Source organism: Eptesicus fuscus, chromosome 14 (assembly GCF_027574615.1).
Source record: "Eptesicus fuscus isolate TK198812 chromosome 14, DD_ASM_mEF_20220401, whole genome shotgun sequence".
Taxonomy (NCBI): domain Eukaryota; kingdom Metazoa; phylum Chordata; class Mammalia; order Chiroptera; family Vespertilionidae; genus Eptesicus; species Eptesicus fuscus.
Window position 1 is genome coordinate 38,812,595 of NC_072486.1, and position 25,669 is coordinate 38,838,263.

General features: G+C 38.2%; 1 protein-coding gene across 1 annotated transcript in view; it reads right to left on the minus strand.

Moving 5' to 3' along the window:
- CCDC146 (coiled-coil domain containing 146) overlaps positions 1 to 25,292 on the minus strand; it is a 108,538-nt gene extending 83,246 nt beyond the window's left edge. Inside the window, exons 1-2 of the mRNA XM_028158445.2 lie at positions 25,204 to 25,292; positions 5,516 to 5,684 (exon numbers count right to left, since the gene is read on the minus strand). Of these exons, the coding sequence (XP_028014246.1) occupies positions 5,516 to 5,674 (159 nt within the window). The 5' untranslated portion in view covers positions 5,675 to 5,684; positions 25,204 to 25,292. The remainder of the gene's footprint in view (positions 1 to 5,515; positions 5,685 to 25,203) is intronic.
- Between the last annotated feature and the right edge of the window lie 377 nt (positions 25,293 to 25,669).

Sequence of the window (25,669 nt, forward strand, 5' to 3'; positions counted from 1 at the left end):
ATTTGTAGAAAGACTTTAAAAAGAAGAAGTTTAGTAGTTTTTTAATGCATATCCTCTAAGTGCAGCTATTAGTGAGGTGTGATAACTAAGAGGACACCTTAGGAGACTAAGGAGAAATATTTAAATAGAGCATTAAATATTTATAATTATTTTTTTTCTTTTTAATATACAGTTTACTTAAAAAGTCAATTTGTAAAATCCTAAAATAGCAGTGTTTGGATGTGTGAATGTCAAAGTGAAGACTGTCAGGTGAAATGTGAGCTAAAACAAAAGGCAGGAGCCTGGGTTCCATGCCTGGCTCTGCATCCACCCGTCTGTACAACCTGTGGTAAGCCTCAATCTTTCAGAACCTTTAAGATGAAAACAATGAAATCTCAAACCCCTATTCCTTAAGGAATCATTGTGAAATTTAAGTTATATACTTGATACTACACTGACTGTAAGCTCCTTAAGGATAGGGATCTTATATTTTCAACTTTCTTACCAGTTAATTAATTCATGTATGAAAGAAATAGAAAACTTTTTAATTATTTGAAAAGCATTTTAAATTTCACTATGGATTATCTCAAGAAACTCATCAATAACTCTATAGAAGGTCCAACCTAGAAAATACAGGAAGCTTTAATAGCCTCAGAAAATCAGTATTTTTAGTAATTAACCTAAAATAGTTATTAAAAATCCCCAAATGTATTTAATCCATTTTCAGCCTTAAAAGAACAAAATGTATAAAAAGTAAGAAAATATCTTTTGAACATGTGAACATCCCAGTAAAAGAGATAACTTTAAAAGTAGGGAATTAGTAAAGGATGGCAGCATCTTAAATACATAGCAGTAGACTGTGATATTAAATATACATAAGAAACAATATGCAATCTTTTCAGAGAGCAATATGAATACTATCAAGAACCTGTAATGACTAAATCTCCAGCCCAGGGACTTCCCAGGAAACTTGAGATCCACATATTCAACATTTCCCTCAGACCTGTTGCTTCTTCTGAATTCTCTGTCACTTATAGTACCACTAGAGGCCCAGTGCATGACATTCATGCACTCGGGGGGCGGGGGGGATCCCTCAGCCTGGCCTGTGCTCTCTCGCAATCCGGGACCCCTCGGGGGATGTCTGCCTGCCAGCTTAGGTCCTTAACGCTGCCACAGAAGCGGGAGAGGTTCCCACCACCACCACTGCGCTTGCCAGCCATGAGCCTGGCTTCTGGCTGAGCGGCCTTCCCCCTGTGGGAGCAGGCTGATCACCACGGGGCTGCTCCTGTGTTGAGCATCTGCCCCCTGGTGGTAAGTGCGCATCATAGCGACCAGTCATTCTGCTGTTTGGTAGATTTGCATATTAGGGTTTTATTATATAGGATATTCAGCCACTTTCTGAAATCAGAAATCCAAGCATCAATTTAGACTCTTTCATCTCCCTCACCTCCACCCTGCCCCATCCATCCAGCATTTTATACTTCTGTAATATCTCTCCTATGTGTATTCTAGCTTTTTTCCCACTGCCAACCCTTGATTTGGTCTCTCTCATATCTTATCTCAATCACAGAAATGGTATTCTAATTGGTGGTATGGCAGGAATGAAATGAGATAAATTTAATAAATATCTAAGAGAGAACCAACTGACTGAATACATGAGGAGAACTGGGCTTGGGAGGAAAATAATGAGTTTAGTTCTGAGTATGTTTAGTAACTTGGGAGTCATCCAGGTGAAGATATTCTAAGTATGTGCATATATGGGTGTGGGCAAAGCTAAAGGATAAAAACTAGGTTCACAGTGGATGCCATGGAGAGGGATGAACTATCCCCTCTCATGTCCTATTGCCTCCAAAAAGCTTTTTCCACATCAGCTCATTTTACAGTGAACAGATACATTCAAGAGATATTTAAAAGAGATAATTAAAAGAGATACTTAACTCTCACAAAGAGAACCCAAGAGGAAAATAAGGATTGAGAGAAGAATGATGAATTCTGTTCTGAACTTATTGGATACAGTCGTATGTAAAAAGTCACCAACCTGTACACTGAATATTTGTGAGCTTTGCGGGATACATTATATCATAAAATTAAATTAAAAAAAAGCAAAATAGAGCAGGATCCAATTTCCAGTGGGACCAGAAAAGCCCGTGGAGGGCCAGGCCTATCGTTAGGCAGCGGTGGCAGAGTTGGGGAGCGGGTGTCCAGCATTGACCCACAGAGTCCACTGATGGGAATTGTGTGGCTTAATTCCAAAGCATTACTTTGAACATTCATCCCAAAGCGTGAATTAAACACAGTGTAGTTCTGCCCTGTTAGGACTTCATTGATTTTTATTTTTTGAGAGAAGGAAAGACAAACATCAATGTGAAAGAGAAACACAGATCAGTTGCTGCATGCATGTGCCCCAACTGGGGATTGAACCCACAACCTAGGTATGTCCTCTGACCAGGAATGGAACCTGCAACCTTTTGGTGTATGGGTCGACTCCCAACCGACTGAGCCACCCGGCCAGGGCTGCCCTGTTAGGTCTTGCTGCTTAATGTGATCATAATGTCAGAGGAGAATTCTAAATTTTCTATATTTTATGATGAGATAATATTGAATAAATATTTGTTAATGACTTTAGTATCAGGTAAAGTCTACAAATGCTGTAATAGTTGAGGGGTTGGAGAAACCACAGTGAGCTGACCGCTCAGGCAAAGTTTCTCAGAGGACTTGGAAATTGAGCCAGACTCTAAAAGATTAGACCAGATCCAGGGTTTGTAAAGTGTGGCCTATGCATGTATTTTATTTGATTTTTTTAGTTTGAATGGCACAGTTTTTCAAGAGGTGATAAGACTGGAGGATTTGTGGATATCCATGACCTTGCATTTATTTTGCTTTGTGAAAATGTGCCAGTTTCCTAGGCATCTGAATGTGAGAGACTTGCTAAGAGAGCAACATAAGCAGAGGATCATGAGGGTCTAAGTGACTTATTAGTTGCAAAAATAGTCTGGGAACAAATTGCAGAGTGCCATGAATGCCATACTGAACACATTCTGTAGGCACTATTAGATGAGAGCATGACATCCATGTTTTGCAATTCAGTAGCACTGGGCCAGTTGTGCAACTGACATTAATAACAATAAATGCTGTAAGCGGCTTCTGGTTCTTGCAATGTGATGTCAAGCATCTGGACCTTTGGAAGTGGAATCTGACTGTTTCCTTTCAATTGCCATCTGAACTCTTGCTATTCTGCAGACTCAGCTTCTGTTTATATAACTGAAGGGGGATAGCTTGTACAAAGTAGGTTAAAATTTTTTGTAAGATTCATAAATCTTAGAGGAATGTGAAAAGAATTAGAAAATAAAGGTATAGATGCCAATGGGAACAATCTCAATGGTATTTATTATGAAAATAAAGTTGTTTAAAGCCAATAATTCATTCTGTAAGATTTTGCTGACTTGAGGAACAGTTCACATGCAGTAAAATTACTGATGTAATTATTGATGTGATTTTACGCAGTAGTTTTACAATTCTCAAAAGGGTAGGTAAGATAGTTCTTTGATGCTATAATCTAAGGTATCTACTTCCTCAAGGGCTGGTCATACCTAAGAATTAATAACTATAATTTATGATACATGTGTATTGAGAGATTGACTCTTGATATATTTAATAAGTTGTTACATCGAAGATCAATATGAAGGAGATATCGTAAGTTCTCTTTTGACTTTGCAAAACAAACCTTTCATGCTCCTTTATCTGTAGCTTAAAAAACTGGACTATAATTTTTATTGTTAGCATAACCTTTGGTAGAAATAAACTTTAGTTTAGCCTTATTTTTTGTTTGATAGAATTATAAGGGTATGGTATAAAATTAGAAATCCTATTGCAAAGTTGGGCATGTGATGAATGTTAGCAGAAATAGAGAACCCTGCTCACTTAAAAATATTAAGATTTGAGATATGAATAGTTTTAAATATATAAAGATTTAACATAGAAATAGGTATAAATTTGTGTGAATAAATATAATCATGCATCTCTTTCGTAGCTCTGTCTACTGAGAGGACTTTGAAGCAATGACAAACTAGTGGCAATGAACATACCCAACATTAGGTCTTAGTTTTCAAATATCATTCTCCACTAAAAGGAACAAGGGGTCCTTTGAGAAATGGCTGATCCCAGGGTTGGAGCAAAGAAAATGCAAGATGAGCCTGGAACATATTCTTATGACATAAAAAAGTGCACAAAGAATCAAATCTGGAACAACTGAAGCATCAAAATGATTAATGACAGTGAATAGAATAAGCATTCATAGTCCACATATATAGATTAGATAGATAGATAGATAGATAGATAGATAGATAGATAAATGATAGATAAGAGAAAGAACTTTCTTTCAATTAGGAAGCCAACTAATAAATGTAGAAGCAATGATGGAATTAGAAAATCTCCCATTGGCAACCATAATAGTGATAATTGACTTGGGCAAGAATCATCAAGAGATATAAAACTAATAGGTAAAAATTTTAGGATATATAAATAGTCTCAGAGTATCTCCCCAAGGTGATTATTAATTTCAAACAGAAAAATAATAACTTTACAGAGGAGAAATCTAGAAGTCATCACCTTAACTATGTGATCTAAGTTAACAACACCAGTAATGGGATACATCAATACGGTATCATGTACTCTTGATATTTATTATATATATAACATAAATATTATGTATGTGATAATACATACACACATACACAAACACACATATGCTCAACAGTCATTGTGATGATTGTTTAAAGTATTTTCATCAATAAAATATTTGGGGGGCAAATTTAGTTTTGCTTCTTGGTTTTGAATAAACTTTTTTTGCTTTAAGGCTTTTTAGCTTATTTTTATTATGACTGTTTATTAAATTTCTTAGATGTTTTATTCAGTTATATTCACATAGTCCAGTATTAAATCATATTCTAAAGTATAGTTCTCAAGCATAACATGGTAACAGTGGCATATATGGTCAATATCTTTTTTAAAATCCTCCTGTATGGATATTTCCTAAATGTTCATCCCTTTTTTTAAAAGTCAGACAATGAGAATATATATCGTATTCTGCTTTTTGCTTCTCTGCTCAAGGAAACATTAGGTTTCAGTACTCTGTTACCGTAACTACACTTAGTTAGGTAAACATGTATTCTTTGTACTATTATAGGTCTTTTATCTTCATTTTATGGAAGTAAATGAAGTATATCAATAATGAAATAAATCTCATTTACTTCATTTACCAACCTTTGGAATGTACTTAACTGGCTGCATATATGCAAATATTTATTATGTTATAAAAGTATCAGAACCTACACTACTGCATTATACAAGATTACATGACAAGCTCTTGGAAGAGAAGGTAGAAACTATTTTATTATTCTAAAGTGCTTCAAACTGTACATATTTCCTACAGGTTGTTTGTAATATATTATTTTGATAATGATATTAGCTTCCTCTGACTTTTGAGGAAGATGATTCAGGTCTTACTATAGTAATATATAAAGAGAAATAAATATACCTCATGCAGACAAATGAAAGCTGGAGTTGTAGATAAATCAACAATCCTCTCATCTCGGATGTTAATTGTGGGCACAATGGCATGAATAGGAACATTTTCATCCTTTTTATCTTTTTCCTCTTCCTTTTCTTGTTCTGTGTCTGTGGTACTGTCTCCCATTTTCACAATTCTAAAACAAAATCATTTCATATTCAGCTATTTAGGGATGCCTTCACTTATAAAGTAAAATTAATGGAAAATAATAAAAGCAAGCAAAACTCAACTGGTTTAAGCTATTCTCCAATGGAACTATGTAGATCAGGAAAGTTAGCTATTATAATCATGTTATTATAAAAGTCTGTTTGTTATGAAGATACTCTTCATTGTTACACTCAAATTAATAATTCTAATTTTGAAAAGTAGATTATTGTTGCATTAATTGGAAAAATACATATAACTACAATGTAAGCTTCATGAGGGCAGAAACCTAATTTTTTTTACTGAGCATTGTCATAGGCATTCAGTTACTATTCATTGATTGGGTAAATAAATAAGCCTTCATCCTTAAAATACAACACAAAGTTTATTCAAAGTTTATGGAAAAGTAAAACCAACACCCTGGGATGCCCTATACTGCCTAAGGCATGCACCTGAACACCTGGCCAGCACCCATAGCTCGAGTCTATGCTTGTGTGCACTGCCTCCTGGCCTACCTCTGCTGCTTATGTGTATGTTCAATTGTCCTATCAGACTTCACTTACAAAGCATAAGCTCAAAAATAAAATCATTAAAATATAAAGATGATGGCACCAGAGCATTAAAGTAAATGCAAGACCCTTCTAAGAGCAGGCCATACATGACTGCACAGGTCACACACCTGTGAAGCCAGCTCTGTGTACTGGCCATTGATTTGCTCATGTATTCAGGTGGACTCAGAGCAGTTTCTAAAAGGGCCCCTGTCTTGGTCTGCAAGGTCTTTATTGGCCCACTTTGGTGGCATTGGGATGGCTGCCCTTCCAAGAGAGAGCTGGGAAGAGGCCTCCATTGCACAAGAGAATGTCAAGTTAATCATCTGCTCTTTTCATCTCTGAAATATATGATTTTACATGCAAAAGAAGAGGATACCTGCAATCTTCTCTTGCTAAAGAAGATAATTCCAACTGTCAGAATTTTTTCTTTTAAAAAAATTAAATTTGGGGGCTGACATTGGTTAATAACATTATGTAAGTTTCAAGTGTACAATACTATATCATCTGTCTATTGCATTGAATGCTCACCGTCCAAAGTCTAGTAGTCTCCATCTGTCACCATATATTTAACCAACTGTCATATCTTTAAGGTCTGGATCTTCTGTTGAACACATGTCATCTCTCATGGCCATCTTATCAGATTAGCTGCTCCTTGGTCATAGGGATCTCCATTCTTTTAATATGGAAAGCATATTCTCTAATATGAATTGAGAATGCCAGGTAGGCTCTGGTTCCTTAATTTATTTATCAGGTGGCCACAGGCATGTCATTTATTCATTATGTCTCTTTCTTTCTTTCTAAAATGGGAGTAACAGTAACTAATTTTTCTGCTTCATAAAGAATATATGCCAGCGATTTTCAACCTCTTTCATCTCATGGCACACATAAACAAATTACTAAAATTCTGCAGCACATCAGAAAGTATATTATATTTTTTGCCGATCTAACAAACAACAAAAAAGGTATACTTTTGATTCATTCACACCGGATGGCTATTGTTATGTTGACTGTTGCCATTTTTAAAAATTTGACAGTCGAAGGGAAAAGAGATCAGTGCCCCTGACTAAATAGTCAGATACTGCATGTTTTAAAAATTCTTGTGACACACCAGTTGAAAATCACTGACATGTGCAGATTAAATGTGATAATGCCTCTGGACTGCTAGCTTCCATTCTCTATTTCTAATTTTCTTCCATAGCTATAACTTACACATGCCCTTGTTTACCTCTTCCCACTATAAAAATACGTCATAGGTGGTAGCAAATACTTCTATCAGAAGGCACTAAATGTCAGGTTGTCTTAATGTGATATTAATAGATATTGATATCACTTGGATGTTCCCTCCTTTAACACACACATATTTTTTTCAATGACATAAAGCAGTTTTTTAAAAGAACCTATTATTATTAAGGCATCACAACAATTTACATTTCATAAGTAATCACAGTTTATTGTTTAAATCTTCAGGGAGAGGAAAACTGTTTGGTTATATATCTAGATTTGTTTGTGTTTAATATGCTAAAATTTGTACGTTCAATTACATAACTATCCCAGAAATATATTTCCTTCAGAATGTTAGACCATACCAGTTATGTTTAGCTTTTTCTTTAAGAAATATTTCAAATATAAACAAAAGCTGCAGAATAGTATAATGAATCTTCACGTACTCATCAACCAGCTTCAACAAATAACAATTCATAAGCAATTTTGTTTTATCTAAACCCTTCTACTTCTCCTCCCTACTCTCATTATTTTGAAGCAAAACCTAGGTACATAGATATAATATATCCTGAAGAACTCCATAATAATATTCAGAGATAGTTCTCATTCTGTGTCACCATTGCATAGCACTCCTTCACAGAGAGGCACCACAAGTTATTTAAACAACTCCCAATTTATAACCACATGGGATGTTTCCAGTTTTCTGCTATTATAGTTTTGCAAAGTATAGTTCATCTATTTATTTTTAAATATTTTTAAAAGGCTCTTAAAATCTTTGTAATCAAATGGCATTAACTTTGAAAACTGAAGTTAAGGCAACCTTCTTAAAGCACTGCATCTTTAAATACGATACAACTTACCCAGGCAACAAAAGACAGATATTATATTGAATTTGTGCAAATCCTCATTCTGCTGAAATTTTAATTTTCTATTATCTCAAAAACATTCTAAATATTTTAAAATAGGTAAAACTTTTATTTTACATAGGGAAGCAACTAAAAGACACTATGACAGAGTTCTGATAGACATTATCAAACTAACCCTTAGAAAAGAAATACAAGAAGCAAATATAAAGTATAATTGGCTTAAAACCTAAAACACTAATTAATCTAATTAAATATAGGATGGAAAGGGCTGAAGTAGATACCAACGTTTAATAGATAAAACACATATTCAAGGTTTCACTAATATAGGATTGCAAAGCCCATTGTATTACTATTACCATGCTGTAGGCAATATGATTGACAAGCTGTAAATGAAACAATAGGATAAAATATATTCTTAGTCTACAGTGATATAAACAAGAGACTATTTATAAAACATCTTAAATTTGTGTAGGAAGAACTACATAGCTATCAAGTATGGTAATTCTAGAGATAGCTCCATAACAAGTCAATTAAACAACTAATAATTGAATTTTATGAGGACCAAGAGTTTACAAAGATGCAAGCGATTTACAATCTAAAGAGGAAACAAGGTAGGGAAATAACTAGCTCTGTATCAGACAAGGTAATCCTATATAATAAAAGGCTAATATGCACATTGTCCCCTCAACTGGGAGTTTGACCGGGAGTTCCACCAGGGGGTGGGGGCAGCCCGCCAACCGCTTGTGGCCCCTCCCCCTGGCTAGCCCCACCCCCAATGAGCCCCCCCCCCCCCGCAACCTCCCTAGGCCCCTCCTCCCCGGTTGGCCCCACCTGTGCATGAATTTGTACACTAAGACTCTAGTGTAAAATAAGCCTGAATAAAAAGCAACATTCTCAGAAAGGTAGACAAGGCTTAAAAACCTATACCTAGGTTATGCTTGTAGCCTGGAATTTAGATTTTAATCTATAGGTATTGGAAGCAATACATTTTTTTTTTAGAAAGGAGTTATCTGAGTTTGTAAAGATGTTGGTGACAGTGAGAAGAATGGTTTGAAAAGGATATGAATTTGGAGGCAAGAGGACAATTTAGAGGCTATGTACTAGCCACTGTACTATGGGTAGGAGACAGATTCAGTGGTGAGCAAAACCAGACAAGGTCCCTGACCTCAAGGGGGCTCATAGACTGGTGGGCAAGACAGAAATTAATCAAGGAATTGCAAAGATATGTATACATATACAGGGTGTACATACACTTTAACAGATGATAGTTCAATTTTAAAAATGAAATGTATTTTAATAAACACTGCCTTTATACTTATTCAAAGTGTGTGTATACATTTTTGGGGAATATATATATATATATTAGTATAACTGAAATAGGTGCTATAAAACCTTGGACCAGAGAAGCAGGGTTGCTGTGTACTGCACACCTCCAGTGGGTACCATTTGCATATCAAGTTCTGCAGTGAAGCAGCCCTGATAGGAAGGTTAGATGATGAAAGTCCAAGCAAAGGTAGTCTGTGTGTGCTAAAGGAGTTCAAAGAAGAGAGGATATGGTTCTATGAGGCTTTCTAAAAGGAAGAGTGAGCATTGACAGAGAAAAGCAAAAGGCCAGTGAAGGAGAAAGGAAGGTAAAATAAAAATTTAGTCCTATTACAGAAGAACATTGAACCCTCTATTACTCAAACTTCATCTCGGGGTTAAAAAATACTGTAAAGCCAAATAGGAAGCTTCACAAAGAAATATTAAGCAATGAACATTGCAGGGTATGCCTTGTTTTGTAAAAGACACCACTACTTCCTCTTCTCTAAATCTAAAGAGGAAATTCATCATTTTGTTTTGATTTTGAACTCTTAAGGAAATTTTTCTTGATAGTTACAAGGAGCACATGCAAAAACCAAATACCCATGCATCAGGGCATGGGGCAGGGTACACAAATGATGTGGCCTTTTTTAAGGTAAAATGGCAATGCTTGCTTCAAGAAAGATGTAGCAGGAAACCACTCTATCTTTCGATATTACTTGTCACGAAACAAGCACAAGCTTTGCTCATTTTAGAAAAGCAAGATAAAATGTAAAGTCAAACATGGACCTGACTAGTCTCACATAGAGCCTGAGCATTCTTTCTCATAATTTAGCTCTTCTAACTGCCCTGGAAACATGATCACATTCTCCTTTCCCAGCTGCCCATTGCTATAGGTTGGTTATATGACCGTTTCTATGTAATTCAAAGCCAGACCTCTTGGAGGAAGGGAGAAGTCTGGGACACTGATATTTTGTTGTTGTTTCAGTTCCCTATTTTTGTTTAAAAAGCATAGATATGTTGCCCTGGCTGGGTGGCTCAGTTGGTTGGAGCATTGTCCCATATATGAAGAAAGGTTGTAGGTTTCATTCATACTTACTTGATTGTGGGTTCAATCCCTGGTCTGGGCATGTGGAAGGCAACCGATTGGTGTTTTTCTCTCTCACATCTATTTTCTCTCTCTCTGAAATCAATAAAAACATATCCTCAGGTGATGATTAAAAAAACAACATAGATAGATCAAAAGAGGGCTACAAAAATTGTGGTATATTTAAATTTGTGTGACAAGTTCCTCTCAATCCTGTCACTGTATATCTGTGAATATATATATATATATTTATATAAATGAATATATATATTCATTTTTGGAAATAATGTTAAAATATACATTAAAGGCCTTTTCTGAAAGGCCTCTGGTCCATGATATGAGAAGATTACAATATTTGGTAGCCAATTAGATACACAGACTATAGTTACTTGAGATCCACTTAATCCAACAACAACAAAATCATTAGATACTACCAACTTGGCAGTCCTAAATGTAACATATATAATTATTGCACTTATTCCTGTCTAGATCTTCTATTCTATGTCCTATTATGTAATACCATTATTACTATATCTAGACAAGATTAGACTGAAACCTTTTTTTTAAAAGGTATAAATACAGTTTCACATCATGTTTTTTAAAATCTGGGGGAGAGATTTCTGCTCAAGATGACAAAGTAGGTAAATGTTGTGTTCACCTCCTCCCATGACCACCTCAAAATTACAACTAAATTATAGAACAACCATCCCAAAGAACCACCTGAAAACTTTTGGAACAAAACTTATATAACTAAGGATATAAGAAGCCACATTGAGACTGGTAGGAGGGGTGGAAACACGGAAGGAGATGGCCCCAGATTGTGTGTAGCAGTTAAGAATAGGAAGGGATATCTCAGCTGTGGAACTGGAGTGAGGGGTTCCAATTCCACATGAGGCTCCCCAGCCTGGACCACCAGTGCCAGGAAGAGGATTTCCCACAACATCTGGCTCTGAAAATCAGTTGGGATTCTGTCTGGGTGAGACAGAGAGCTGCTGGAGACCCAGGAATCCTCTTCAAGTGTCCACACACAGACTCATGCACTCACAAACACTCCCACTGAGCTCCAGCAAAGGGACAGCAGGGACACATGGGAAAAAACTGAATTGACTGGCTTCCAGGTAAGGGCTGGAAGAATCAAAGTGCTTGCAGGTGCCACTGTTCTTCGGTTGAGCCTTCCCCCCACACAGCCAGAAGGCACAGGTGGGCACACCGTCTGAGTTTCTGACAGCCAGGCTAACACAGCTCTTGCCCCACCCTGCTGATTCTCTGAGACGCTGCCCGGCAGGAACCTCTTTCAGAGGCTAATGCACACAAGCTGCCTTCCAAGGCCCACACTGCGGGCTTTCCTAAAATCTCTCCACGGTCCACAAACCCCAAATAAGCAGTGGCTGGCCTCAGCGTGCCCTGTACCTCTTGCTAAGCATCCTAAGCCTGGCACTAATGGCAGCCAGCCTTGGTTCTCAGCATAACCACTCCCAGATGCCTCTAAGCCCAGCATAATCAGCTACCAACCCAAGATCACTTTGTAGCTTGCTCCTACCAGGTGGCCTCAGGCCAGACATGAGCAGTGGCTGAGCTTGGCCTGCGCTAGAGCCCCTCCCAAGAAGCCCAGTCCAACACATCTGGGAGATGGCTTCAAACCATACCAGAGCACGACCCAATTAGGACCACAAATGACACACCCAACTCAGCAGGCACCAGAGCCCCCCTAAAGCAAATCCTACTCCATGGGGTCAGCTCCCACATAACAGCTTGCCTACTGTAGTCACAGACAGCCCTCCCAGTCAATTAGCCGGATGTGCCACAGCAATCAATAGCAGAGCACACACAATCCACACAAGGGGACAGCCCTGGAGCATCCGGCTCAAGTGAACAGGGAGATTGAGCCACTGGGCCCCACAGGACTTACTACGTAATTCCACTCTGACAAGACGGGGAGAAGCAGCAGATCTAATACATAGAAACAAACACAAGGAGGCAGCCAAAGTGATGAAAGGAAGAAACATATTCCAAATGAAAAAAACAGGATTAAAAAAAAAAGACTAAACAAAATTAAAGCAAACAATCTACTAGATGCAGTTGAAAACACTGGTTGTAATGACGCTCAATGAACTTAGGGGAAGCATAGATAATATCAGTGAGAACTTCAACAAAGAGATAGAAAAAAATAAAAAAGGAGATAGAAACCACAAAAAAGAACCAGTCAGAAATGAAGAATACAATAACTGAAATGAAGAACACATTAGATAGGCTCAATAGTTGATGAGATGAAGCAGAGGATTGAATAGATGATTTGGTAGACGAGATCGTGGAAAACACTCAACCAAAACAGGAAAAAGAAAAAAAAAAAAGGAGGATAGTGTAAGGGACCTCTGGGACAACAGCAAGTGTAACAACATAGGGGTAGCAGAAAGAGAAGAGAGCAAGGGATTGAGAACCTATTTGAAGAAATAATAACTGAATACTTCCCTAACTTGGTGAAGGAAATAGTTATACAAGTCCAGGAAGCTCAGAGAGTCCCAAATAAGATGAACCCAAAGAGGCCCACACCAAGACACATCATAACTAAAATGCCAAAGGTTAAAGACAAAAATAATTTTACAAACAGCATGAGAAAAGCAGTTATTTACAAGGGAGCTCCCATAAGACTATCAGCTTATTTCTTACCAGAAACTTTGCAGGCCAGAGGGATTGGCACAAAAATATTCAAAGTGATGAAAAGCAAGGACCTATATAACCAAGATTACTCTACCCAGCAAGGCTATCATTTAAAATTAAAGGAGAAAAGTAAAGAGTTTCCCAGACAAGAAAAAGCTAAAGGAGTTCATTACCACCAAACCAGTATCACAAGAAATAATAAAGGCACTTCTTTAAGAAGAAAGGGAAAAATAAAAAAATATGAATAAGAAAATATTGCAAAGAAATTCTCATTGACAAATGCAAACATAATAAAAGCAGTGAGTAAATCAACCAGCACTAACACTATTACAAAGATTAAAAGGCAAAAGTAGGAATATCATGTGTAATTACAATAGTAAATTAAGGGCTACACACACACACAAAAGTAAAAAATAATGACAAAAAACATAAATGTGTGTGTGTGTGTGGGTGTGTGTGTGTGAGTAAAAATGGTAGTGATTGTAGAATGTGTTTGAATTTAAGTGACCCTCAACTTAAAATAGACTGCTATAAACATAGCTTGGTATATATGCAGCACAATCTGAAAATCTACAAGAGATATACAAAAAATGAAGAGAAAGAAATCTAAACACAACACTAGGGAAAGTCATCAACATATAAGAGAACAAGAGAATAAAAAGGGAATGGAGAAGAACTACATAAACAAGCAAAAAACAATTAATAAAATGGCAATGACTACATACCTATTAATAATTACTTTAAAATGTAAATGGATTAAATGCTCCTGTCAAAAGATAAATGGATAAAGAAGTGGTACATATATGCAAAGGAATATTACTCAGCCATAAAAAAGAATAGAGTATTACTATTTGTGACAACATAGTTGGACCAAGAGGATATTGAGCTAAGTGAAGTAGATTGGACAGATAAAGACAAATACCATGTGATTTCACTTATATGTAGAATCTAAAAAACAAATGAACAAATAAGACAGAAACAAACTCACAGATAGATAGAACAAACTGATTGTTGCCAGATAGGAAGGGGGTCAGGGACCTGGATGAAAAAGGTGAAGGGATTAAGAATTATAAATTAGCAGTTACAAAATAGCCACCAGGATATAAAGTACAGATAAGAGAAGATAGCCAATACTATTTTAATAACTATACATGGGGTTAAGTGGGTGCAAGACTTAGAGGAGGATCACTTCGTAAGCTACATAAATGTCTAACCACTATGCTGTATACCTAAAGCTAATATAATATAATATAATATTTCAACTGTAATTGAAAAAATAAATATTTAGGAAAAAAGAAAGTAGGTAGAAACCTTTATTCAAAGACTCAACAAATCAAACCACAACTTCCTTCTGTTTAAAAAAGGAAAAAGAAAAACCCCTCTCCGAAAAAAAAAAAAAAATCCCCACAAAAAAACCATTCTGGCACAGAAAAAAAAACAACACTATTGCAGTAAGTATGTGCAAATAAATTTGCCTCATGATTGAAGTGTTAAAGTAACCATGTGGTTTGGACTACCTTTATTTTATTTTTTAAATATATTTTTATTGATTTCAGATAGGAAGGGAGAGAGAGATAGTAACATCTATGGATCGGCTGCCTCTTGCACGCCCCCTACTAGGGATCAAGCCCACAACCCAGGCATGTGCCCTTAACCAGAATCGAACCCGGGACCCTTTGGTCCGCAGGCCAATGCTCTATCCGCTGAGCCAAACCAGTTAGGGCTGGACTACCTTTAATTAAAAATATATACATACACATTAAAGAAAACAAAACTCTTGCAAGTAAGCTCCATATCTATGCTTTAAAGTAAATGTTCACAGTATTAGGCAATTAAATTATATAACTGCCCATGATCACGGAGAACTCTAATAACTGTCTTAGATGAAGCAATAAGCTCTCTGTCTGGGATGGAAGGATGCTGAAAGAGTTAGGCCTCTTCTCAACTCATTTCTCTCTCCCTCTGCATCCCTTTGCCTACTCTCACCCCACCCCAAACATAGACCTTCTTGTGTTCCCCCGCCCTTTCTTCTCAGAAATCTACACAGCCCAAAGGAGCTCTATATCATTCATTTTTGAGTGGGTATAACACATAGGGTCATGATGGGAAACATTGTTCATGTGAAAGAACTACCATAGAAACAGACATGATTTTTGTCTTTAACATAGCCTCCTGATTAGCATGCAGAAACTCCTGTCTAGTGGTCACTCACCTGTGCACCTGATAATGACATGTACATAGCTCTTCACAACTTAAACAACGCTTTCCCTCACATTATTTCACTCAATCCTTACAACACCATGTTCCATAAGAATGAATTATGTTGATTTTATAGAGGAAAAAATTGAAGGTCAGAGAATATAAATAACGTGCCCAAGATCTCACTACTATAAATGGCAGTATTTACTCAAACTCCCATCCACTGGCTCCAAATTCCTTACCCTTTTCTATCACACCGAACAGGACTCTTACCAGGGCCTTAGCAAAGCCCTTTCCTCTTGGTCTTCAGTAATGGAAAGCAGAGTCAAGAATACAGGCAGGCTGATGGAATTTAACTTCTGTCTCCGCAAAGATATAAAAACTAGGACCACTTTAGCAAAGAGCAGGTCAACGCTGTGTAAACCAGTGAAAGACAAAGTAATTATTGTAGAACAGTAATTAGGCAGTACATGAGGTGATAAGACTGAGCTGTGCAAAAACAATGGGCTACAGAACTTGTTGCTATAGTTACAAACCAAAGGAAAGCCCTCGCAAAACCACGGCAAGAAACACTGGTTTCATATCTGCAATAATTTATAGTCATTCTGCAAGTCCATGCAGGCTTCAGAAATTCAAAGGAAGCATAAGAGGCCCTATCAGTTCCTTTAATAGTTTCCAAATAATTCAGTAGTGAGCAGAAATTGAGTTCCAAATCCTGTGGGAGGCTTGGAATGCCCAAGCAGCTCTGAAGCTGACAGTCTTCCAGAGGTCTATAAAGGAGAGACTCTACATCTTGTTTGCATGTAATCTAGAATCCTCACATGACAGACCATTCCTTACTGCTGTTACAAAAATGTGCATGTTTTTCAAATTCCACTGTCTTTGCTTGAATCTTTAAAAAATTATACTGGAAAGCACATTTATAAAATTTCCATAATAGGCTTATGTATCCTACCTAATTAGGATACATAGAGCCTTGCAGACCTGCTCTTTCATACCCTGGTTAGTAAAAACTGTGGGTCTAGATGGGTTTGTTTTCTTAGCAAAGAATTTTCGTGAAATATGGGTTATCACTGCTTTAATCTGCAACAGCCCAAGTTCCTTCTTTCCTTCCCTCTCTCTCCTCGTCCTCCTCCTTCTCAGGTTACTTCATCTAAGACAGTTATTAGAGGTTTTAACTTAGTCGACTAGGATGACAGCGTGAGGTAAAGGAAATAACTATTTTGAAGTTCATCAATTCTGGCTTCAATTTCATTCCTCTCTTTCCTGTGTGACCTTGGGCAAGATATACAACCTCCAAGCGGCTGTTTCCTTAAATACAAGATGATGGAAAAGTTGTGAAGATTAAATGGGACAATGCATGTGAAGTCTCCGGCCAGAGCCCAGCCTGTGGTCCTCAATAAATGCTAGCTCCCTAACAACACTGCCTGGTTCTCTTGCTTTCACGTATAATATGCCTAAAATTCTTTATTTTGATAGGGAACAAAGACGTAGAGGTCAGTTTGGGAATCTGGAAAAGGTGACCTGAGTTCTCTTCAGCAGGAATTTGTCCCAGAGCACTCCTTAGGATTTGGTGTGAGCGTCCTGGTAAACTCAATCTTCAAATCCCACTGTGAGATGTATAAATCTAGGATAAGAAAGACTCTAGGGCACAGGGTACTAGAGAGGGAGAAAGGAAGAAACACATTACTTTTAAAAGTCCTTAGAATAACATGTGTCAAATCCAAGGATGGGCAGAGCCAGCTTTAGATAATGAAGTAAAGCAGGCAAAGTTCCCTCTCTCATGTCTAGAAATTTCATCGTCTTCTCTTCTCATTGCATAAGGATTTCCTGTTCCCAGGCTCCCCCTGGCCCTAGGCAGATCTCCACTTTGGTCTTCCTCCGCCTGGGCAGCTTCCCTTACTCAATTTCTTTCCTTCCTCTAAAGGCAAAGATTCTTACATTAATTATAAGGTTACAAGAATATTTACCAAGCCAAACTACCCATTTTACACTGGAAGATGAAATAATAAATAAAAATAAGTAAAAGACCTTTCTCTGAGTTGGGGAACAAGGAGTATTGGCGAGAAAACAAGTTGACATGAGCCCTGAGGTTACCTGTCCACCCAGGACCAGGCTCAGAAAGTGAAATAGTGGGACTGGGATATACAAGAACACCAGCGGGATGATGTGCCTCCTTTCCCAATGGGGACTTGGGAAAGTTGCAAAGTTCCAGAGCCATCATCAACGTTACCCCTTCCTGTGATGAAGAGGAGAGGACTATCGAGGCAGAAAGGGCCCAAGGGAGTTCACAGAATGGCGTGGGAGAGGTGTCCGGGCTGGTTGGGAGTACTATAGCCCAAGAACCCTTGACATTGTGATGAAAAGACACTGCTTCATAAAGTTTTGTGGACCATACAGCTGGGAACGAGACGGGGATCAGAATTCTCAGATGCGAGCAGGGAGGCCCATGTCTGAGACCAAGTGGGATGTATAATTCAGGAGAGTCAACATGGTCAGATAGCAAACACTGACCAGACAACCCTCCTGAAGCATTAATGCTACCTAATAACCCTGAACTTGGGACTCATGCCCATGAGAAGGCAGAAAAAGGGAAACATACATTAAGTTTTAGTTTTCAAAAAGTAGCTTTATTTATTTATTTTTTTAAAATATATTTTTATTGATTTCAGAGAGGAAGGGAGAGGGAGAGATAGAAATGTTAATGATGAGAGAGAATCACTGATTGGTTGCCTCCAGCAGCCCCCTACTGGGGATCGAGCCTGCAACCTACACATGTGCCCTGACCAGGAATGGAATCCTGACCTCCTGATTCATAGGTCAATGCTCAATCACTGAGCTATGCCGGACAGGCAGAAAGTAACTTTATTTTTTAAAATTGACATTATTGGGGTGACATCGGTTAATAAATTATGTAGGTTGCAGGGTGAGTGGCTGACAACACGAGTTAGACTTGGCCTGAGCAGGTTCCGATGCCTGCTGAGCTCTCCCTTTGGATTTGTTGCCCATGAAGCTAATTGGATCCTGCTCTGATGTTGTCAGGAAGCTGGCCTCTGGATGTGTTGGTTCTGGGGCTTCATGGGAGGGACTCTGCTGTAGGCCAATGTCAGACACTGTATGTGACTGGCCCTGGACAACCTGTTTAGATCTATAAAGAGATCCAGTTTGTGGCTGCCTCTGTTGGGCCTGGCTCTGCAGTGTTCGGACCAAGCTACACACCAAGGCTGGCTTTTACCAGCACTCAGCCCAGCGTCCCAAGGCACCCGGAGATCCGCCTCCACCTGCCTGCACCTGGAAGCTGCCTGTTAGGCTCAGTCAACGAACGAGCCTCTGGTGGTACTTGAGTTGCATGAGGTAGGTTCTGGGTGAGTCACCAGGAAGAGGGGAGTGGTGTTTACCAGATTAATACAGGCTCAAACTTGGTGCCACTGCTGAGTCTGAGGCTACTCAGCAAATGACCCAGGTTGTACCAAGTTTAGTTGCCACCTGCTGGGTACTCACACACCTTGGTGGTGGAGCAGGATCTCAGAGTGAGGCCAGCAGAGTTTATCAGGCCCAAACTGACCAAGACTTGGCAGTGTGAAGGGAAGGCTTTGCACTGGTCAGGCGTGCCAGGGAAAAATAGCCCCCATCATAGAGCCACACAACTCAGTCTCTGCCAGATTCTGCCCAGAGCCTGATCTCAGCAGGCAGACTTCTGGGATTTGGGTGGAGGGGCTAGTGCAGAGGTCGGCAAACTCATTAGTCAACAGAGCCAAATATCAACAGTGCAACGACTGAAATTTCTTTTGAGAGCCAAATTTTTTAAACTTAAACTTCTTCTAACGCCACTTCTTCAAAATAGACTCGCCCAGGCGTGGTATTTTGTGCAAGAGCCACACTCAAGGGGCCAAAGAGCCGCATGTGGCTCATGAGCCGCAGTTTGCCGACCACGGGGCTAGTGGATATTCTGTGAGAGAGGGTGCTGGTCTGGCTTGGGGAAAGGTGGGGGGAGTGGCCTTCGCGCCTCCCCTCCCCCCCATCCACACAACTCAGCCTGTCTTGGCTTCTGCCCAGACCTTGACAGGGCGGAGCCACCAGGACTCGGTAGGATGGAGCTGCCGGGACTCTGTTAAGTGGGGCTAACATAGCTCCAGGGAGGGGTGGCACAAGTCAGGTTCAAGGGAAAATGGGAGTAATGACCCCTGTCCCAAAGCCACACAGCTCAGTCGCTGACACCCCTGAGTCTGCCCGGACCTCTACATCCTGGCACAGGCAGCTAATTCCTCAAAAGGGCACAAGCTCCACAGGGTGGGGTGACAGGGAGTCCAGAGAGTGGGGCTATTTCATTCCCCCAGGCTGATGCCATAAGGAGGGGAGTGCTCCATCCAAAGAGACAGTGTCTGTGGTGTGGGAGAGGGACTCAGCACTGGAGTCTTGGCAGCTGTCCCTTCAGCTCTGTCTCCAGAGCCACACACCCCAGTGTCTCTTCATGTGACTCTAGTCCACTTTGCCCTCCCTCCGCCAGAGCCCAGGGTGAGTGGCTGCAGATGAAATTTTGTATTTTGGCCCTGTGTCTCTAGCGGACTCCTAGATATATTAATTCATATGACTGAGCAATGAATTAATATATCAGTGTGGGGTGCTATGCCATCTTAATATTGAGTCTTATTTTCCTTGCATAGGGTATTTCTCCCCACTAACTTAGGTCTTCTTCAATTTCTGTCAGCAATGTTTTATGATTTTCAGAAAATGGGTCTTGTATATATTTTTTTCCCAATTTATCCCTGTGTACTCACATTTTATATGTTATTGTAAATGGTATTGTTTTTAAATTTCAATTTCCAAATACCATTATAAGTCCTTCAAAATAAAGTTGACTTTTGTTATTGACCTTTTATCTTGTAACATTGTGAAACCTTTTTATTAATTCAGTAGCTTGTATAATATTCCTTAGAATTTTCTACTTATATGATCATGATGTCTGAAAATAAAAATAAATGTAAAAGTAATTACAAAAATGTAAACGGATTAAATTTACCTGCTGAGACAAATTCTCAAATTGGATTTAAAATATCGAGCTTTATTCTGTTTATAGGAGACAAGTTCCAAATATAAGGTCACAGATTTGAAATAAAAGAATGAGAATATTATTAGGTAATAATATACATCAAGACAGAACACAATACTAGAAATAAAGAAGGTCATTATTTAATGACAAAAAATGTTATCAGGAAACAATAATAATCATGAATCTATACATACCTAACAACATAGCCTCAAAATATATAGAATGTAAATGCAATTTCTACTTGAAGGATATATCAATGCTACTACTGTGATTGGTTGAAACACTATTGCTACCTTGTAGAAATTGAATGGAACATTAGCACTACAAGAACTCTAATCTGAAGGAAGCTTTTAAATCTATTGCAACAATGTGGTTGCAATAAATACTATCTTTTTTATTTTTTTAATCATCACTGGATGATTTTTTATTTTATTGATTTTTTTTTTTTTTTAAGAAGCAGAGGAAGGGGGAGAGAGCGAGAGACAGAGAAATAGAGACAAACATCCATTGGTTGCCTCAACCAAAGATCAAACCTGAAACCTAGGTATGTGCCCTGACTGTGAATCGAACTCACAATCTTTTGGTGTATGGAAGACATTCCAACCAACTGAGTCACTTGGCCAGGGTGCAATCAATACTATCTTACACACACACACACACACACACACACACACACACACACATTGCTTTAATGTATAAAGTACTACATCCTTTTACCTCAAGAATCTTCCTGAGATATTTATAACCTAGGTAACTTTTCAAGGTATATAAAGTGGGGAAATTTGACTACATTAAATAACAAAGTTTTTCCTGTACATCTCTGCATGGATACAAATAACATGCAAATTTCAAATGGGGACTACCTACCTATTCATTAAATACTTTTTAGTACTGTTAGGTAGTAGTTCAGATTATTGAGTTTATTAAGATTTCATAAAAAGTCATAAGATATATTTATTTTTAAAGTTTATAATTAAGAAAGTTAGCAAATTCCTAGGGCTTCCCTCACTTGAAGCTGAATTCCATAATCCTTGTTTAGGTTACATTTTTCTGAAAATTCTCTCATGCCCTCTGCTGTTCACTTACTGAATATAAATTATTAAATAAAGTGAAATATTCATGGGCATTTACATATTGAGTCACTGTTAGGAAGCAATATATACTAAGAAATTAGTTAATGTTTTAAATTAAAAATGTAATATGTTTCCTACTGAAAACACACACACACAAAATGAAGAAATAATTCATAATCTCACTACTTAAGAGATAACACTTGTTATCAAGTTGTGTATTTTCCTTTGGAATTGTTTCTATGGAATATATTTTTAAATATGATTTTATGTTAAAATACCATCATTATTATTATTACAAAATTGGGATATTAGACATACAATTTGGTGTTCTACCCCTTTCACTTCGTATTACTGAGAGCAGGAGCTTCTTCTATCCCTGTGGGGCTGGGGTGAGTCACCGTCTTGGTGTTCCATACCAATCCATACCAAGAGGGTAATGTGCCCCATCTCCACAGGGATCATATTCTCACCAAGAGGTTAATGCACCCCATTTCCACAGGAATAGAAGCCCCTGCTCTCGGGACCCTCCTAGACCTAGCACTAAATATCTGTTAATTATTGGCTGTTTATTTGTATCCTTTATCATATCCCCTAATCAACTGGTAAATGTAAGTAGAATGTTTCCCTGAGCTCTGTGAGCCATTCTAGCAAATTAATCTAACTTGAGGAGAGGGTCATGGGAATCTCCAATTTGTAGCCAAATCAGACAGAGGTTGTGGGTAACCAAGGGACCTACGATTTGTGATTGGCATCTGAAGTGGGTGCAAGCAGTCTTGTGGGACTGAGCCCTTAACCTGTGCGATTTGATATTATCTCCAGGTAGGTAGTCTCACCGTTGAGTTAATTGTAGGACACCCAGCTGGTGTCACAGAGAATTGCTTGTTATGGGAGAAGCCTCACACATTTGGTGACCAGAGTGTCAGAAGTGAAGTGTTGTGAGTGTGGTGGTAGTGTGAGGGTAAAGGGGACACACACAGAAGGAAAACTGTAGATTTTCCCTTTACAATTATATTATGGAAAAATTCCCATATCTTTGAATAGTCTTCAAAATATAATTTTAAATTATTGCATAGTATTCCAGATATATACTAATTTCTGTAACACCCTCCTATTTTTTAACATTTAAGTTGCTTCAACTCTTTACTACCCATAAATAACCCAGCAAAACAAAATTCCTTGAACATAAGTATTTTTTTTAACATCCCTAAATTTATGCTTACATTAAATTCCAAAAAGCCCAATATCTAGGTCACAGATATGCATATTTTAAGGTGCTTTATGTATATTGCTAAACTGGCCCCTAGAAATGTTGTAATAACTTACATTCCCACCAGTGGTATATGTTCATGACCACAAGAACAGCTTTTTAAAAAACTGAAGATGTAAAAATATCTTACAAGTAAATTCAAAATAAGGGGGAACATTTATATATGACTCTCCACTTATTTGATGAATATTTTTTCCCAAAGGTGTCAAGAAGATAAGAACTTTTGATAAAGTGGCAAAAGGGCCAGACTTTTTAACTGTTTAATCTTAAACTTTCTTAATTTGTTTCCTCATCTCTAATGTGAGGATAATAATACTTGCCCTGCTAAACAGTGTTTTGTGAGGTTACCCTGAGATGATACATGTGAACATGCTCTGAAAACCATAATGTCATACAGATGGAAGGTAGTATTTTTATTATTCATTATTAACATGCGGCCAGATTTGATATATAAATCATTAGATTTTTAAAAGTATCAATAACTTGTTTTTAAATCCTCACCTGAGGATATGTTTTTCCATTGATTTTTAGAGAGAGGAATGGAGAGAGAGAGAGAGAGAGAGAGAGAGAGTGTGAGAGAGAGAGAGAGAGAGAAACATCGATGTGAGAGAGAAACAATTGGCTGCCTTCCGTATGCTCCCCAAATGGGGATCCGAACCCTCAACCTAGTTATGTGCCTTGACTGGGAATCAAACCTCTCACTCTCTGGTGCACAGGATGACATTCCAACCAACTAAGCCACACCGGCCAGGTATCAATCACTTTTTAATATCTTGCATTAATCTTAATTATCAATAATTTTCTCCATTTTCAAACTCATGTGATCAGAAAAGTAATTTTTCAATTATCTTTAGTTTTATTGTATTTACAACAAAATAATAAAATAATCATTTTCCCATATAGGCAATTAAGGGTCAATTGCCAATTTCATCTACTTGGTTTGTCTCAGAAATTACCATAGAAACAAAATGATCTATTAGAAATTCTTATTTAATCTAAAAATATATGGCACGTGTATAACACATTTGAATGCATTCTCAACTTGTTTAAACCAACACCTTTTTCGAGTTCTTTTTCAAAGTTTTCCCCATGGGTTTTCTTTAAAAAGACAGTTTGAAGATCAGTCTGAATAATTATGACCAAATGACACAAAAGCCAAGAATGATTTCCAGTGGGAACTTGGTGAACTTAAAGGCTAATATTATTGTGAGCCTTCACTAAGAGGAAGAATAGGAGGGAAGAAGGACTAGCATAGAAAGGGGGAAAGAATAACTTAAGAAAATACTAAAACTTAAAAAAGGTAATGGGTAGCAAAGAACCCTATGACTTGGGCCTGTAAAGACTTTAGCCCACAACATGAGGAATTTAGCCCATCTCTATCACTGTAGCCCCCAGTAATTCTGGTTATTGCACTTCAAGGGCTTCAATTTCTTTAAGGCATCCAGCTTCTGCATTTGCATTATATTAAACATTATTGTTTGCAGCGTGTCTTTGCTGAGAACTTAGAGAATAATTTGTAGGAGGAGGAAGTGGCACTGAAAGGTAAAAATAAACAGAAAAGGAGAAAAAAAAAAAGTCTTTTTCATCTTTGAAATTACCCACGGAATAATAAAAGGTAAAAGAGACCTCACAGAGTCACTCAGTACAAATCCCTCATCATCTTAAGGTTGAAGGAACAGATCCAAGTGACACAGATAAACCAGTGTCAGAGCCAGGAAAACAATCAGTCCCATGTTCTTCCCATTGCACTAAGTTGACTCTCTTTTTTTTGTATCTTATTTTAGTCCTAAAACCAAAGATTATTTGCAGACATGAGATCAATGCTGCTGTCAACACAAGTCCTGAACTCTCAGATTTTTCTTGGTAACTTAAGAGTCAATGCTATCCCTAAAATAAAAATACAGGACAGAAATGGCCTGTCCATTTTTGTCATTTGATCCTTACAAAAACCTTTTGAGGCAAGTCAAGGAAGGTATTATTAACCTCATTTTAAAAGCGAGCAATTAAAACACAGAGAGGTCCCATGACTGGCCCAAGGTCATTTAGAGTCAGAATGAGGTAGGACTCTAACTCTATTCCAATTTATTCTGCCAAAGAGCAAGTTCCCTCAAAGTGCCCCAATCTGGCTTTTTATCCTCTTGAAGGGGTTCTCCATCCCAAGGTACCCCGTTCCAGTTTAGTGAAGTTTGGACATAACCACACACTGAGGGTACTCCTAGTTTGCATCTAGTTCTCACCTTTAAACTCGCAGTTTCTCACTCCTTCCCTTGGTACTGATCTTTATTTAAGCTCCTGTGTCTCTGTGGGTTATGGCCTTCAAGTCTCTCTCTAAAGCTCCACCCTCTCCAAAGAAGTCGCGTCCTCGGTATCCAAGGAAACCACCCAGCCTTTCCCACCTGGCCCCTTCCGCGCTTTCCATTGGCCAGCTGAACTTCCACGTAATCCATCTTTCCTTCCCTCCAATGGCTAGTGGTTTTGAGGCAAAGTACTCCCGCCTCCGAGCACAATCTATCTAACACCTGCTCTAACTCGCTTCCCACCCTGCACATTGCCTCCTGGGATATGTAGTTTCTGAGCCTCCCTGAACCCTCGCTGCTGGCTCCCTTTAGAACTACCTATCCCGTCTGCCTTTGCGAAAGGGGCGGTGGTAGGCGAGAAGTCCGGGTCCGTGAGGATACACACTTGAAATTGCAACTTCGCCGC